The 17,693-nt window shown below is 44.6% G+C and overlaps 1 protein-coding gene across 1 annotated transcript in view; it reads right to left on the minus strand.

The window, feature by feature from the left end:
- The window catches only part of Itga4 (integrin subunit alpha 4), a 68,998-nt gene extending 62,800 nt beyond the window's left edge, over positions 1-6,198 (minus strand). Inside the window, exons 1-2 of the mRNA XM_057755418.1 lie at positions 5,892-6,198; positions 5,453-5,574 (exon numbers count right to left, since the gene is read on the minus strand). Coding sequence (XP_057611401.1) covers positions 5,453-5,574; positions 5,892-6,085 — 316 coding nt within the window. The 5' untranslated portion in view covers positions 6,086-6,198. The remainder of the gene's footprint in view (positions 1-5,452; positions 5,575-5,891) is intronic.
- Between the last annotated feature and the right edge of the window lie 11,495 nt (positions 6,199-17,693).

The following is a 17,693-nucleotide window of genomic DNA, read 5'->3' on the forward strand; positions in this document are numbered from 1 at the left end:
TACCACTCTTAGTCTTGAAACATTGACTCCAAAGTATTTATTACCCCACACTAGACCCCCAAGTGTCAACACGCAATCTGAACACCACTTCCCAGTTGTAAACCTCACAGGATAGGTTCAAAGTCATAAATTGTTCCAGAAATAATCTGATCACCTCTGTAATCCATCATTCTGCAATGTCATCCTGCCTGGTTCTCAGTTCTTCAGAGGTACTGTGCTCGCAGAGATCTCCTTGGCTTGTTTTGCCTGGCATATTTTTTTCTTTCCTATTCTGTGAGAATTTTGTTCACATATGCAATGAAATATAAACAGGTGGACCTGCATTTCCTCTAACCCTCCTTCTCCTCATGTGACTATTTCCTCCTTCTCTTGCTCCTCCTCTTACTACCCTTCTTCCTGTCTCTAATAATCCACGAGTGCAATTAACTGCCCATATGTACAAGGCTTTGGAGTCATACCTGCAGCATGGGAACCTACCAGGGGCCACGCCCTAAGAGGCATATTATTTTATGATATCTTCCTCTAGCTGAGGCTTCCTCGGGCCCCACATGGGTCTCAGTTCCTACTTTGTTCTTGTCCCTATATCTTCCCATCAGAGATTCCTACAACAATGAACGTATAGGTGGGCAAACTATTGTACTGTTCCTGTGCCCTTAGAGTTGGTCTCTCAATCTCCCTCAGCTAATGACCAGATGGATACAAGAGCCGTATGCACAATGGACTAGGAATACCTGGGCCAAGATCATTTGCCAAGGAAAAGTATCTTCGCCATTAGAAATATTAGCCAATGAACATAGAAGCATGTATCAAAAAGAAATGGATTTAAGAAAGCATCTCTTGTGCACCAGGGATAAATCCTGTTCCCACTGCCAGGAGTCCCATAAATAGACCAAGCCACACACTATCACCCACATTCAAAGGGCCTAGTTGGGTCCCATGCAGGCTTCCCAGCTGTCAGTTCAAAGTCCATGAGCTCCCGCTAGCTTGGGTCAGCCGTCTGTGGGTTTCCCCATCATTATCCTGCCTCTCCTCTACCTTGCTCACATAATCCCTCCTCCCTCTCTTCCACTGGACTCCAGGAGCTCAGCCCAGTGCTTGCCTGTGGATCTCTGTACCTGCTTCCATCAGTTTTTGAGTGAAGGTTCATGTTTATCTTTCTGGGTCTGGTTTGCATCACTCAGGATGAATTTTTTCTACTTCCATCCATTTGCCTGCAAATGTGTCATCATTGTTTTTTACTGCTGAGTAATACTCCATTGCATAAATGCACCACATTTTCTTTATCCATTCTTTGGTTGAGGGGCATCTAGGCTGTTTCCAGGTTCTTACTATTATGAATAATGCTGTTATAAACATAGCTGAGCAAGTATCCCTGTGGTATGATTGAGCATCCTTTGGGTATATGCCAAAGGATGGTATTGCTAGGTCTTGAGGTAGATTGATTCCCAGTATTCTGAGAAACCACCACACTGATTTTCAAAACAGCTGTGCAAGTTTGCACTCCCAACAAGCAGTGGAGGAATGCTCCCCCTTACTCCTCCTCCTCTCCAGCATAAGCTGTCATCAGTATTTTTGAACTTAGCCATTCTGACAGGTGTTAGATGGTATCTCAGAGTTGTTTTAAATTGCATTTCCCAGACGACTAGGGGTGTTGAGCAGTTCCTTAAATGTATTTTGGTCATTTGAGATTATTCTGTTGAGAATTCTGTTTAGATCTGTACCCCATTTTCTTAGCCTTGATGCAGGGGGAAGGGGCTTGGTCCTGCCTCAACTGGATATGCCAGGCTTAGTTGAATCTCCATGGGAGGTCTCACCCTTTGAGGAGTGGATGGGACTGGGAGGGAGGGGGGTAGGAGAATGAGGAGGAAGGGGGGACTGTGGTTGGTATGCAAAATGAATTTTAAAGAGAGAAAAATAATAATCATAATAAAAAGAAAGCATCTCTCCAATTAGAAGGACATCTCTCCCTTTGAGAACTCTAGTATGGGGGATTTGGGAACTTCTAGTCTTTTAAAATATTAATTGTGTATATGTGGTGGGGGCATGGGTTTAGGTACTCTTGGAGACCACACACATTGGATGTCTCTGGAGCAGGCATCATCAAAAGTGGCTGTAAGCCTCCTGATGTGGATGCTGGAATTAAACTTGGGTCCTCTGACACAGTGATACACACCTTCAACAGCTAAGGAAGCAGTAAGGGGGTAAAAAACAGCAGCCACCTCTGAGGCAGGCAGGATGCTAGAGGGAGGCAGAGAACACAGGAAGAAAACACCCTGGGTGTTACAGAAGCAACTCTGTCAGTGTTACCTCAGCAGCCAATTGGGTCTGCTAGGGGGCACTGCCATTTTCTCCCCTGAGCATGCCAGATAAATGTGTATGCCTGCTTGACCCTGATTACGGCTGTAGTGAATACAACGTGATATGCAGTAACCTTAGCCACAGGCTAAGGTGGGAGAACATAGGCGCCTATCTGAACCAGCCATTTGTCTGACATAGTACAGAGACTTGGAAACACCTCATGATGGATATTTTGAACCAAACAGCTGGTAGGCACCATTTTACAAGACTGGACACTTTTAGAATGGTGATAAAAAGTGACAGTATTCCAGAGACAAGCGGCTACTTACTGAGATAGATAGCTTCAATAGCTCTCTATCTTACAACTTTTGTTTCCCGATGGGCTAAGTGACTTCTTTTTCATTTTGCTTCATTTCAGTTTTTTTGTTTATACAACTAACATTTTATTTTTAGGCCATTAGTTGACCCTACTTATTTTGATAGCATTTTGTTGCAGATATCACATATATTTTAAGTAGAAAATAAAACATTTTTCAATGTCTGATATGTATAGGATATTGAACTAAGTATTTTGGGAAGCAGGATTTGAGACAGGGTCTCACTATGTAGCTCTGGCGATCCTTGGACTACTGTGTAGATTAGGCTGGCTTAGATCTCAAAGATCTACTTTCCTCTGCCTCCTGAGTGCTAGAATTAAACGCATATGCCACCATGCCTGGCTAAGCTGTTTTTAAACTTTATAATAACCACTCACATTCTGGATAAGATAATTACAATTATTTATGTAATTGCTAACATAGTAATTCATAATATAACTATATAATATAGTATAGTATAAATAAAATATTTTTAAAATTATAAATAGCTCAGTCAGAGGATTTTGTGTGTGTGCACATAGGTAGCTTTCTGCTTCCTCTCTATACACAATACATACATACATATACACACAATGTGTTCCTAAGTAATAGTACACAGTCTACAAACCTTACAGTTAAATATGGTTCTGCTCATCAATTGGTGACTTTTAAAACTTTCTTTCTGGACATTAGCATCCATATTTTACCTCACAGCTTTAAATTACTTTTGAATTTGTTCTTAATAAACATTTTTTCTTGTAGAAGCTGAGACGGTATTTTTCGTAATGTTCCCTGAGAAATGACTTCAGTCCGTTCCCTTACAAAAATATTCTCAATGCTGCCATAGTTGACACTGGAACCAATCAATTGACTAGGACCTTACACTCAACTGTCTCTTTCATCTCAGTATTTTTGTGATGGACTCAGTTGTTGAAGGTGAGAAATATCGCTTTGGCTTACCATTGCTAACTCTTTTACCCACTAATCAAGCTGATAACTATCAGATTTGTCCTTTCCTTTAACCATCCATCCCAGAACTCGTAATGTTCCTTCTGTATCTACTACTGTGTTTCAATGTCTCTGGAGATACTCTGTGCTCTATACCATGGTGGATTTAGGTTTTCCTTAATTGGCAGCTGCCCTCATCTAAAAGCTTATACAATTTATCAGGGCATGATCTTTCCAGTTAAATACAAGCAGCCATAAATAGATCCAGTGCCCTCCAGGCAGGATGTAGCTACCACTAGTTGTAATGTCACGACTTGAAAGCCAGGACCGGAGACCCCGGGAAGCCTCTGTTAGATGAAGGCTTCCTTCATTGCACAGTTCTCTCAGGCAACGAAAATACTCTGCAAAACCATTCCAAATACGCAGCTCTGTGAGTCTTCTATGCGCCCCCGTCTGCCACTTGGACCAGGGGTTCCTAATGATGCTCTGAGGCCCATTTCTTCTTCACAAAGAATTAAAGTTCACAATAACTCTTATTTTCCTGACTAGAATTTGTTTATGTTGTTTCTCTCCCTCTCCCCTTCGTTGTTCTCCTCCTCCTCCTCCTCCTCCTCCTCCTCCCCCTCAATAGCCTTTGTACTTTTCTATCAGCTTCAGCCAAGGCCAATGCGCAGACAATTCCTGCCTTTTTATGGGTGCTGAGGTAAAAATGTGAAGGGACAAAAAGAACAAAACAAGCAAGAAAACAACACGGAGATGATTATAGACGTTAAAGACAAAATAAGGTAATCTCCGATAGCCCATTTACAGATAAGCATAGGAAGTCCCAATTATTACCTATAACTAACTCATCGTCATAGAGCATCCCTATAGACAGCACACCAAACCCTTCCTTTAGTCTTATCTGATGTACCACTGAAGTGTAAGGCTAAGCCTCCGTACATAATTTTGAAGGAGGAACCCATAGTTCTCTGTGCTTGATCCCCACTGCGGAAAGCAGAAACAATGCAGTCATAACCTAGGGTTGTTTTAAGCGGGGAAACATTGAGCAATATATACGACAATGCTTAACACTGGGAGCAAGATAGATCTAAATATGATATTAGTTCCCCTTTCTTTTCCCATGGGCCTGTGCGCAGCAAATTTGCTTTTGACTTTGAAACATGAAACTTCTCCCCTCCCCCAGCAGCACACATGTCTCAAGTTGCTGCAAACCTAAATAAAGACATAAAAAATGAGGGCCGGAGACAGGCCTGCTTCACAGGGGAATCTGAGGGGAGGAAGTTTAGGAACAATATGTTAGACCTCCTATATTAATGATTTTAACAGTAGACATGCCATTTTCCCCTCCCTTTCTTTTATGGCATATATTCTACGGCGGGGAAATATGGTATTCGTTTCTTTTTCAAAGGAAGAGAAAGAAAAGCCCTTGGGCTAGATGATGGGATGTAGGATCAATCTAACTTTTCATTCCTGATGTGCCCTTTATCCTATATCAAAGATGAAAAGTCCAAGATCAAGTAAAATCCTCAGCAATCCTCCCCTGAGCTTGATCCTCTGGCTTTGAGGCAGGTTTTACTCATGGTGGGTGATAAGAGGTGGCTGGCCAGAAGGCATCCTACAAACCTTTCCCTGAAAGAGCTATGCCAGCTACTGAGATCAGCTAAACCACAGCCACAAGCAAGAGAAAGGCAAATATCACCAGAAGCAAGCTGCCACGGGGTTAAAGCTGAAAAGCATGCACTTTAAACTAGAAGAAACTGGCATCGTGACTTCTTCCAGAATTTGCCCAGCAATGAGCCCATGGGGGAGAGAAAGTTCATTATCTCCTGGTCCAGGACCCAACTCACCCAGCTGGAGCTGCTCGCAGGTCTGACCTGGATTCTTTGCGATCCTGCATCTGTAAACGGCCCCAGGATTGACCACTGAGGCATTGGAGGGCCAGCTGGCAGTGGGTGCCCCTGCGATGAGCCTAAAGCGAGAACCATGCAAGTTCGCTCAGATGTGAGCCAGCCTGCCCACCCACCCTGCCCCAAGTTGCCATAGCTGTGAAAGTGGTGCCTACGTCCTCTGCCCATCACCATCTTCCAGGACTCAGGACTCCCGGGACTAGGTACCCGGAGCACCCTGAGGGCTGCTATCCTAAGTTAGTTCCAAGGCTCTCCAGTGAGCCAACTGGCTGGAGCCAGGCTTTCCTCTGATCTCCCAGCAGGGCGGAAAGTTTGATTCAAACAAGGAATCCCAGAGGCGGAGACGCTGCCACATGCCTCTTGGGGAGGGCGCACTCACCAGCGCTTTTCCCCGTGGCTGTGTAGCACCACCGAGTAGCCAAACAGAGTGCCGGAGGGGCCCTGGTACAGCAGCGCGCTCTCTGGGTCCAGGTTGTAGGGGTAACCCGCAGGCACTCCCAGGTACAACAGCATCACGGCTTCCCAGAGGGCGACCCCTCGGGGCCCGGGTCTGCGCCTCGGTTCCGCAGCCATGCACTCTTGGTGGGGAACATTCAACACCAAACGGCCACTGACCAGAGTTGCACAGGATGCGACGGTTGGCCAAGGCGAAGAGCGCCCCAAGAGATGAAGTGCAGCAGCGTGTCCGGTACTGGCAGGCGACAGGGGCGGAGAGAGGGACGCCTGGGGAGGGGAATTGGTGGCCACAGGCGGAGCAACTGTGGTGGCCAGGGATGCCTCAGGCTCTGGCCCACGCCCCGTTTCTGTGGCCTGGGGGCTTCTGTGATCTGGGTGGGGTCTTGGGTGTGGTGCTGTGGCTCACAGCCTCAGCTCGCTCTCCCCAACCCGATCCCCACCCCCACCCCGCCGCAGCTGTAGGGGGCGCTAGGGGACCTAGGTTACCGGGACTCACATCCTGGCCAGGTTCTGGCAACACTCAGAGCATTCAGATGGCTTTAGGTTTCTGGGGCTTAGCAAGAATGGCCCTGAGAAGGTCACAAATGGGGCAGGGCTTTCCCTTTTGAAAATTGACCGGGGCTTGATGGCCAGCCTTGAGGTACTTTATGTAGTGACTGTCCTCCGTGGCTAGCCTCTGTGACCAATAGCGGACCTCCCAATTTGGGGACTAGGACTGTGGCGAAACCTCCAGAACTTCCTTTGTCAATGAAGTGCCCTGTAGCAAGAGAAATTACACAGTTGGCACGAACTAAAAACTGCCCCTACATATACCCCGAGGAGCCTAGGGAGCATTTTGGTGACAAACGCATATTATGGCTAGTCTCTTCAAAGCTCCCAGGCCTGCACCCTCTTGTGCTGGCTTCCTTCCTCTCCACACTTCCTCTTAAGTAGGGTCTGTATGCATGAGCAAGCCAGGCAATAGCCTGTCCCCAAACTCAGGCTGGCTAAGGAAATTCTGTGACTTGCCTCACTAAGCAATCTCCTCCCCCTCACACCCTCTTCACTTCTTCATAACCCGTCCCTATGTACAGGGAGCTGTTCCGTTGCCCCAGGACACACCCGCCACCACAAGTGTAGACAGAGCAGAAAACAAGCTCATACCGAGCCTCCAAAGCGCTATTGGAGGCCAAAGACACAGCACACCTGAGCCAGGTGATAGGCCTCGGCTGAGCACACGCCACGTGTGCCGGTTTCGTGCTGGGGAAGCAGCAAGTGCAGACAGCTGTTGAGAGGAGCGATGCGGGCCTCCTTGCCACTGCTGCGTGAAAAGATGATTGGAAAAAGAAGAGTGTGCCTGCCACTTAAACCAACGCACAGCCCGCGTTGTCGCTGTTCACTGAGTTGGATCCTTTTAGGCAGCAGACAGTATCCGGTCCCCGCAACACTACCACCAACCTGCAAGACTGACGAAGCATCCAGTAAAAGATGGGCCAGGTGGTAGAAAAAAAAAAAGTTCTACAGAGTCTGAATATTTGGGGACACTTGACACGGATTAAAAGACAAGGATAGTTGAGTCAGGCTACACACACTCATGGGACTGGCCCCTCAGCCAGGTGGAGAACTGAGAAAAAAGAGCAGGTACCTCCTGACACCCACAGGCACTGGAGGAGGGGTTAAACTCTGGTCCGAGCTGATAGCTGCCTAGTGGGCAGAACCTGGCTTCTACCATTCTGATTACAATTTACTACGTCTCCAGAGGTATTATGCAACCCGCTAGGACACCCGTCCTTCCTTGCCTAAGCTTTGAAAACAGACCTTTTGCTAAAAATCCCTCCCGGTGGGAGACATAAGCAATGTTTACCTCTTCTTCTAATGTCCCAGTGACAAAGCCAGGTACGGTTTCAAAGGTTACCCTGGAGAACTGCCTTGGTTAGGACGCCCACTGCTGCGACAGAACACTGTGATCAAAAGCAACCTGGGGAGGGAAGGATTTATTTAGCTTACATATTCTGAATCATAGTCCATTGCAGGAAACCAAAACAGGAACTCAAACTGGGCAGGAACCTGGAGAAGACCACGTTACCAGGTTGCTCCTGATGGCTCAGACTGCTTTCCTACAGCACCCAAGAATACAGCCTGGAGTGGTACCCACCAAGGGCTGGACCGCAGCAGAAATGAGGGGTTCTCTCTAGGCCTAGATGGAGTTCCATCCCCAGCGGAGCCCCATCCGCAGTCTTCCCAGGCTCCTCTCACCAAGCCCCTCCTCCAGACCAAGTGCAATTAAAGCAAGCAGAGTTTCTTATACCAGGTGGTAAGGAGCCCCTGCTTACTCAGGTGAGCATCTAGGACACGCCCCCTCCCCGTGCCTGTTTAAAGAGTCAACAAGTCCAGCTGGGATAATTGTTTTGCAAGTTGGCCAATTTGAATTTCCCAAGCTGGTAGTTGCTGCACTCAGAGGGTAGTCACATTGAAGCCTGTTCCCCAAGCAATAAAAGGTGCTTGACATTGTTTTACAAAGTCCAAAATCAATGCCCTCACTCCTCAGTGTCACAATCCCTTGCTGGCTCCTTTTCTTCCAAGACAAAGACTGAAAGTCCCAGGGTTTATTTTAACTCAGGAGCATTTATTACCCCCCACACCCCCTTCTCACGTCCTTGTCTTGACTTTAAAAGAAACCTAACATCACAAGTATTCAGTTCAAGTCTCCAGCCTGGAACCTTCTTAAGCTGTCTGACGCCTCAGCATGCTTCTCCAGCGTGCTTGCAACTAAACTGGAGCTCTATCTCACCCTAACAGAACTGTTCCTCCAGCCAATCTCCCCCACGACGATGACAACAACAAAAAGCCAGTTTGACCAGAAATTTGGAAAGGAATCCATGATTCCTTATCATCCCTAACATGAATCCATTAATAACCAAATCCTATTAATTTGATGAATAAAATAAATGTCTTCCTCATCTTCACTCCTCCCTCTCTTCCCCTCCCTTCCCCTCCTCCCCGCCCTGCTTCCATTGTCTCCTCCTCCTTCCTTCCCTTCCCTGCTTCTCCCCCCCCCCATTCCTCCTCTTGCTGGGGAGGCAGAGTGGATGCAGACTCAGTTGCCATGATACCTCTTCTGTACAGCCTTCTGTACAACGGCATATTCTTACCTGGGCAATTGTTTAATAATCTGCTACTTGGTCTCCTTTTAAAATCCCCCAAGTCGTCAGTTTTCTACAAAGAAGCCAAGATGAACTTGTAAAATTTTAAATCCATTTTCAACCATTTCTCTAGCTCCTTCAGTTTTCCATTGACCTATAGTTCCAACCCTTTGATCCTTGTGACACAGCCCTAGACTATGCCAAGCCTGGCCCTGAACCCCTTTGCTTAGACCATCTCAGCTTTACTTAATCCATTAAATCTCCCAAGGTTTTCCCGCTTGGTCTTTTCTCCAGGTCTTTGGTTGTCTTGTCCCTCTGCCTGGGCACATGGTTCCTCTCTGACTTTATGTTTATGTGGTTTTCCTTCCCTTTCTTCCCCCTTCCCTCCTGTCTTTGTTTCCCTTTTACTCCTTCTATGGAGATTTTCTTCCCTTCTCTGTTGTCATCTCACAGATAACCCTGTTCATTTTCTACAGGAATCCCACGTTTAATTTCCCTTGCGTCTTTGCTAGAATGAGAACACACTGGAGCTATTGCTGCTGTCCTAGCCACCCAGATGTGGTTGGCAAACAGTACTCACCCAATGGGTATTTTTGAATGTCCCTTTCGGGAGCTTTGCTAACATCGGAAGGCGGCGGGGTTGCAAACTGTGCAAAAGGCTGATCCTAATCTCAAACACTTAACAACTGAAAAAGAACGATGTCTGTGGCCAACTGTGACTGTCATTCATGGTGGGGGAGAGAAGAGGCAGTAACCACAGACAAGGAATGCAGACCTGAAGATCAGTTCTCAGCCCTACACGCAGGGCGGGGGGACACGGAAGAGCACATGAAGCACGGGGGAGGGGCGCAGAGAATACCGCCACAGTGGGACACAGAAAAGCAGAGCAGGACAGGGATCCTTTAGTTTAAGGAGGTGAGCTAATGGTGGCACAGTGGAAATCAGGAACGGCTAGCGGAGAAGAAGCGGGAAAGATCAGACTAGGGAGAAAGCTGTACTTGGATGATGCTGGCCAGGGTCCACAGTTAATATACCCAGGTATTGTTGGAACACCCAGCAAGATACAGCTGACGAGTGGTGGTTTAAACCGCTTCTTATTATTATGTAAAATAAAAATATATGCAGGAAGGAAAATGTTGATCATCTCTCTGCCTTCTTTTAATTTCCCCTGTGAATGTGTCCCTCCCTGTAATGAACTGTGTGTCCTGTGAATGTGTCCCTCCCTGTAATGAACTGTGTGTCCAAGTGCTGGTTCAAGGGCCACTCTCATGGATTCATACTGTGAGACTTTGTTTCTCTTCGTAGTGAAGCTCCCAACGGGAAACAAGAAGTGCTGTCCTTTTATCCTAACAACACTGCTAGGCATTGTATCTGTGTGTATTTCCTGTTTGTTTTTTTTCGGTTGTTCAGCTAATGTGTTGAGCATTGGCTGTGTGTTACGGAGACATAGCAATGTAGTGTACCACGTATGTCTGCACTCTATGCGCTACCATACAGTTTGTGAACCGGGCAAGGGGCTGGAGATTGAAACTCACAAAGACTCACAACAGAGACACAGGTCATCCTTGATGCCAAAATGCCCTCATTATTGTGTCCATGGGCAGCTTATATAGGATCCTTGACTGATAGCCATGCCCCAGCCAAAAGCACCAAAAACCACTCCCCTGCCATCAAGAACTCCTGAGGGTCTCGTGCTCAGAGCAGCTGCAGGCATTACAAGTTGTTTACCAGAAATTCAGGATCTGGGGGGTTTACAGCTCCCAACATAGCAATATGTAAAGCTAAAGGGCATATGGCCCTTATTTCACTGAGTGATGGATTTCAATAGGGCAACCCATAAATGATTAACAAATATTTCCCATTTTTAACTTTTCACTTTTTGGTACACGGATATATATGTCAGTACATAGTTTCTCCTCCACACTCTTCACCTCTGATGCTTCTAGTAGTTCCTCTCAACTCAACTCAAATCCCCATTAAGTTCTTGCCTGGAAATTAACACCCTCCAAGGGGTTCTCAAACTAACTTTCTATGCACCTCAAACATAGTCATTTCCCCCTCTTGTATTGTTTTAGTTTGGTAGAGACCAAGTTATGACCCCAAGCAAGGAACTGTTGGATGCTAGGTGTGGAGGTGCAGACAAGTCACTCAAGAGCAGGAGAGGGATATGTTTGGAGCAACTCAGTCTATAGTAGATGGGTGATTTTAACAAATCTCATTTTTTATCACTTTTTTTTTTGAAACTTACACTCAAGAAACTGCTTGATACTCAATAACGTCTTAAACCAAGTCTATTTCATGCTTCAATTCAGACACAGAAACAATTGCTTCTCTTGTTACCGTGTCTAAAAGACCTTGTGGACAGCCATTCTTGTCCTGGAGCACATGGCTATTATGTGACAGCCCTTTATCTCATAAGTAATCTGACCTGGAAGATTGGATGTATGCACTGGAATGATTTAACAACTGGTTCAAGTATGATGCCAACAGTTCATGAGACAGAGCTCACGACACCACTCTCCTGTTGTCAGAGGGTAGAGGCCATGCAAATTTGCTTCCTGAAACACTGCCTTTATCCTGAGCCTCTGCACAGATGACCCCGGATGAAAGCAGAGTTTTATAGTCATTTCAGAAAAGAGAGTGGTGGAAAAGTGGAGGGAGAATAGTTTTCAGGAAAAAATGATATCATATGAACTTATTTCCATGTATCCAAAGACTTAGAAAACACAAAAGAAATTAAAGGCATAGGCAAACATTTGGGGGCCTAGAAAAACAAGATGTATAGCCTTGAAATCATACTAGAATTCCAAAGCTTCCAACACAGCAGTTACGTGTGTAGCACCAGATATGATATAGTAATGTCAGAAAGCATTCAGTTAAACCCTAAGTCAACAGTTTTCCTTTCCTCTTTCATTTTCTTTCTTTTTTTGCCAGACTAAACTGGAGAAAGACACAGATTAGTCTTTGCAGACAAGATGAAAGAGGTAACGGAACACCAGGGACCAAAGTGTCATCAGAAGACAGAAGGGAGCAAGAATGTAAACAGGAACAGAGGCCTCTGCTTTCTAGGGACAGCGGTGGGAACCAAGAGCAATCATTGATGTGCCAGTTTCCTGAGAAGCTTTGAGTCCAGCAGACTCTAAGAAAATCATGAGAGCTTGGCTTCCTAAAACATAGTGAGCATTGCTAGCTTCCATGATCTACATAAAAACCTACAGTTTTATAAGCAAAATGGGACTCTCGGAAACCTTGAAAACGGAACTGCACATATATCCTTAGAGTTTGCTTGTTGAGATGCAAAAGTAAAGAGCTATCTATTTCTGAAAGACGAACTTTCATCTCTGCTAGCGGCAGGAAACTTCTATTCTTTCCCAGTCTGCGGGACTACGCCAGCAATCAGCACGAGAGCAGCCAGACAGGCGTGAGGGCCCCTCAGTTCAGCCGAGGACTGTGTGGAAGCAGGTGAGGTTATGCAAGTGCAGAAGATGAAGCTCATCTGCAATGCCAATGTCCAGATGTTTAGATAGCGACATCTATATGTACACCTGTTGCAGTCTCTCTCTATCTTCTGCCTATCTCCTGTGCTGGCTTAGGTATATGCAGGATAGAAACCGTTAACCTCACCCAGGGTTGTTGGATGGCACTTTCCCTCAGTGTTTCTCAACTGCAGGTTCATTTCCCTTTGTACATGTGCATGTATGCCCTCTTGGGAACAATCAAACATTAAATGAGTATTATGTAATTTTTTATAATTTTAAGAGCGTATGCTCCCAACTGCACTGAAGTAGCTATGAGGGTAAAAGTTGGGAAACTGGATTCCATGGGGTTCTGGGTGGAACGGAGAAACAATACAGAGGGCACCATGCCAGCCAAGACTACCTGAGCTGTTTTTAAAGTGCAGGTGTGATTTTTCACTTAATGCTTAACCTGGGGTTTTCTCTTCTCATCAATAAGGGATTGATAAAATCAGTGTTGCAAAACTCAAAAACAGAAATGTCAAATAAAAAAATCTATATGGATGATTTATCCCAGACTGATCTTAGGGGAAGTATCACAAAATAACAATAACGGTACAATCAACAACATTTTTTTAAAGTCCCAGGAAAATTATAGACTTGAATAAAGCTTATAGTTTGAAATGAGAGAACATGGAAACTTCACCTTAAGAGCACTGAACTTCAAGTCATTATGCATAGAAAGACTGAGAAGTCTCGGTTTTGATGAATTCTCTTAAGAGGAAGTGTTGGAGCTGGGGAGACAGCTGCCAGTAAAGTGCTCATCATGCAAGCGTATGACCTTATATTTGGCTCCCAAGAACCCACATAAAAGTCAAACATGGCTATATGTCTGTAAGTCCATTGGGAGTGGGGTTAAGAGACAGAAAACTCCCTAGAACACACTACCATCCAGTCTAGCTGAATCCATGAGCTCCAAGCTTAGGGAGAGACCTTGTCTCAAAGAATGAGATAAACAGCAAATTGAAGAAAACATCCATGGCTACGCTTTGGCTGCCGCATACAGATACAAACACCTGTGCATGAATACATACATCCCACATACACACAGCATCTCAACTCCAGTTAGTGTAATGCAGACACAAGATGAGGACGTAGAAAGAAAGGAAGCAAAAGAGTCAGGTCAAGAGGGCAAGAAGCATCCATAGCCACACAGGCAACACGATGGCCTCTGCCTGCAGCTCAGTGATTATCGATGAGTTTACAGGAAGCAGAAATGACACATTGGTGCTAGAAGTCTGCAGTGCAAAAGAATTGCACATTGTGTTTATGTTTCTCTGTGGATTTAGTCAGTCTTGGTTTAAGTTTTTCCATACAATATACTTTTCATATTCTTTCTCTTTCACGACTCCTCCCAGGACCTCCCCACCTCCTTACCCACCCAACTGCATATTATCTCTCCCTTTCTCTCTGTCTCTCCCTCTCTCCAAAAAGAAAACATGCCAAAAAATGAAAAGTGAAGCAAACAATAATAACAACAAAACCTCTATAAGATAAGAATTACCCAAACAAAATAACCCAGCCCTGAAAATACAATCATGAAATATGGAGATACTGCTTATCATTCTGTGTGGTTCTGGTCTAGAATCGTATGAACGGAGGTTGCCATCAGAACTCTGATACCCAGAACATATGCCTGAATAGCAGGAAGTGCAGCCTATAAACGTGTATTCCCAATGGCTTATGTAACCTTTAGATTTCAGTTTCAACTGATACTATTAAACATTAAACATGATTCTTTACTTCATTCCGGTCAGGCAGTGGCTTACACCAAGTTAGCTGACCTGTGGTTCATTATATTCCTGCTCTTCACAGTACCTTTCGTAAGAACTGCACTGACCTATCCAGAGATACAGCCATCAAAAAGAGTAGCAGGCTTTGAGCCTCAGGACAGAAATGAGGCCAAACAGGAAGAAGAACGTAGTGCAGTTTGTGACACCAAGATCAATCCACTCAGTAAGGAGCAGATGCAGAGGAGGAGTGGAGCCGAAGCTGAGGTTCAGAAATCAGGTAGAAAGCAGTCAAGCAGAAGGCAAGTTGAACGACCTGGGTAGAGGCTCTGCAGGGGCAGAAGTGGCAGGGGTTTATCTCTGCTGGATTTGGAGTCTTAAGGTTGCAGGGGTTTCTTGGGCCAGAAAGTCACTGTGTTAAAAACTGACCAAATGAGACTCCATGCTGGCTGGTCTTTAGACTGTCTGCTTTTTTGTTTGTTCGTTTGTTTTGTTTTGCTCTGTTTAGGCTGGCCTTGAACTCAGAGATCTGCCTGCCTCTGCCTCTCAAGTGTGCTTGGATTAAAGGCGCGCACCACCACAGTCTGCCTGAGGTGATTGTCTCCTCTTTACTAACTATACTTTCCCACGTGCTTAGGGCCAATGCTATCCATGTGTCAGGGTGGAAGTCACCAGAGAAAGACTTGCTCTTAATAATCATGAAATAACCAATGACATGTTATGTTTATATGTTGATATAATCTACTTTAACTTCTGGCTTATCTGACTTCAGACTAAATTTTTCTCAATAATTAAGGACCCAGAAGCGATGGGAATTCTAGCTCTTCAGTCTCTCTTTCTCTCTCTCTCTCTCTCTCTCTCTCTCTCTCTCTCTCTCTCTCTCTCTCTCTCTTTCTCTCTCTAACAAATATCAAAGGCCACTCTGCCTGGCTCAGTGCTTGTCATGCCCATAAGTGTACAGCACTAAGACATGAGGCTAAAGAAATAAAATCAGAATGCCCCTCTAGATCCTTGTAAGTCATATTTGCATATAGTTTAAGGTTTTATTAAAATAATGTATAGGCTCATTTATCTATTCAGATTCAAGTATACATATCAAAACAGAAATCTATTTTAATTTTTTTCAGGACTTTTACTTTGCTCACACTTGAGACATAATAACATGTATTGATGATGATAATTATGAGGGGCCTCTAGCAAAACTGAATCGAATCTCCACAAATTAGTAATGTAATGGCTGCCATTTAAGGCTTCAACGGCTTTGAAGAATTCTTTAGGGGCAAGAAGATCCAGCCAAATGGCAGAACCACCTGCCTTGCAGTAGACAGAGCAAAGCATGGTGGGAATGATGTGAAACTGATGACATCATTTTGTAGGGACGGTCACTTCCACAAGCCTCATGCTGTGTTCGAATGGATGCAGCGTAGTTGTCCACAAAGCTCTGAATTCCATTCTCCTTTCCAGCTAATAGCAAAAGTTCCAAGAGAGGGTGAAGCACACTTTCACCAAGTCAAAGAAGATTCAATTGGCTCTACTGAAGTGAATCCTTCTCATGGGGGTCCGGGTCGTTATTAATGTTGAGAATTTCTGTTACTTTTAGGCCCATCACCTATTTATAACTAACAGCCTGAAGGTAGGGGTGGGATTAAATTTTACTATTTCATGGCAGACTCTCTTTCCAAACTAGACTATCCTCAGCACCAGGCTATTAAGTCTAGAGAATGGTTTAATAGAAAATTCTTCTAGATCTCAAAATGTCACTTGATAATCTTTTGCAGATGGAATTTCTAAATGAGCTTTGACTTCAAGTAGGGAATTCCTTCTTTTTTCATGAGAGAAGTCAGCAAACCAAGACATGGGGTTTACATAGGCTGAGGACATCGCTTGAAGTCGAGATGAAGTCTGACTTTGAAGCAACAACATCAAAAGGTCTTCTCTGTGGGAATTAAGGACAAGAGAAGCATTTGTTGGAGGATAAGCCTGGTTCTTTAGTTCTGTATTTGTAGCTCTGATGTCTTCAACAGATACAGTCTAGCCCTTTCTCTTGGAGCCATCCTGACCACTCGCCAGTTCTGGAATCCTTAGGCCTGTGATCTTCCTCCTTCACATCCCCACATCACAGCTAGAATGACTCTGACATCAGCCCATGAACCTAGAGGTGAGCAATGGTTAGTCCATGAGAGGAATTTGCTTCAAGATGACTTTGTCCTGATAAATACATTTTAGACTTTGGAAACAAAACTGCAGATGAAGTTTGCAATCTCTGAATTTATTCCATATTTATGTATCCACCTTTCGCTCCCTGAATGTTTAATGATATCTGCCTTATCCAGGCACTACACTTATTAGGATCAAGACACAGAAAGCATATATAGGACAGACACAAAAGTAAACAAAAGAAAATGCTTTTCTTTTTAAATGAAAATTACACCTAAAAATGAAGTGTGAAGAAAAACATCTTTCAAAGGAAGGAAGCTACCTAGAATCTTCATTTCACTGTTGATGAATATGAATAGATGCTCATATATCCACTGAACATTGCTCTGTGGAATTGAGACTTGTCTCAGACTTCCCATGTAGTACAAGCTAGACTTGGCCTCTGCTCCTTCTGCCTCTAACTCCTGAATAGTGCAGGGCTTGCTAGGTACTAGGGATGAGTAGTGCTTTGCCCATAGTTAGACATGCTAGAGGAGAGAACCAGAAAATGTGAGGTCACACAGTCCATTAAGAATACTTTATACACATGGCGTGGACCATGTGGTGGTCAGAAAATCCACAGAAGGAAGCAGAGGATGGGTAATAAAAATGAAATATGCCAAACAAAGTAGGATGGATTTTTACTGCAATCTAAAAACCAAATCTTATGCAGTAGAATAGTATGTCTACAAAGACTAGCATAAGAGGAATTAGAGAGTTTAGTTAAATAGCTGCTGCAGGAGAAAGATAACCAGAACTCAAGGTACATGAGTTTGAGAGAACTGAAGAGAAAGGGAAGGGTGAGTGCAAGAGGACAACTTGGTACCCACAGGTCTGGGTGACTCTTCATTGTGACAAGGTATAGCTAGATAAGTGGACCGAAACAGAAAGATACTTTGGTACCCTTTGATTATGTTCAGTGTGAACTTTCTGAGAGCTTGCAAGTGAAGTGTCACATACACATGCACATACACACACACACACACACACACATATACACACACAGTATGGAATTCAGAAGAGACACCTGAGCTAATGATACTGTTTTGATAGCATTATTAATCTTTTGGGGCATGGTGAAGAGGATCTTTGAGGAGACCAGAAGAGAATTACAGAAAGACTCTCTGGGCATAACAAAGTTTAAGATCAGACAGAGGGGAAA

Source organism: Chionomys nivalis, chromosome 22, assembly GCF_950005125.1.
Source record: "Chionomys nivalis chromosome 22, mChiNiv1.1, whole genome shotgun sequence".
Taxonomy (NCBI): domain Eukaryota; kingdom Metazoa; phylum Chordata; class Mammalia; order Rodentia; family Cricetidae; genus Chionomys; species Chionomys nivalis.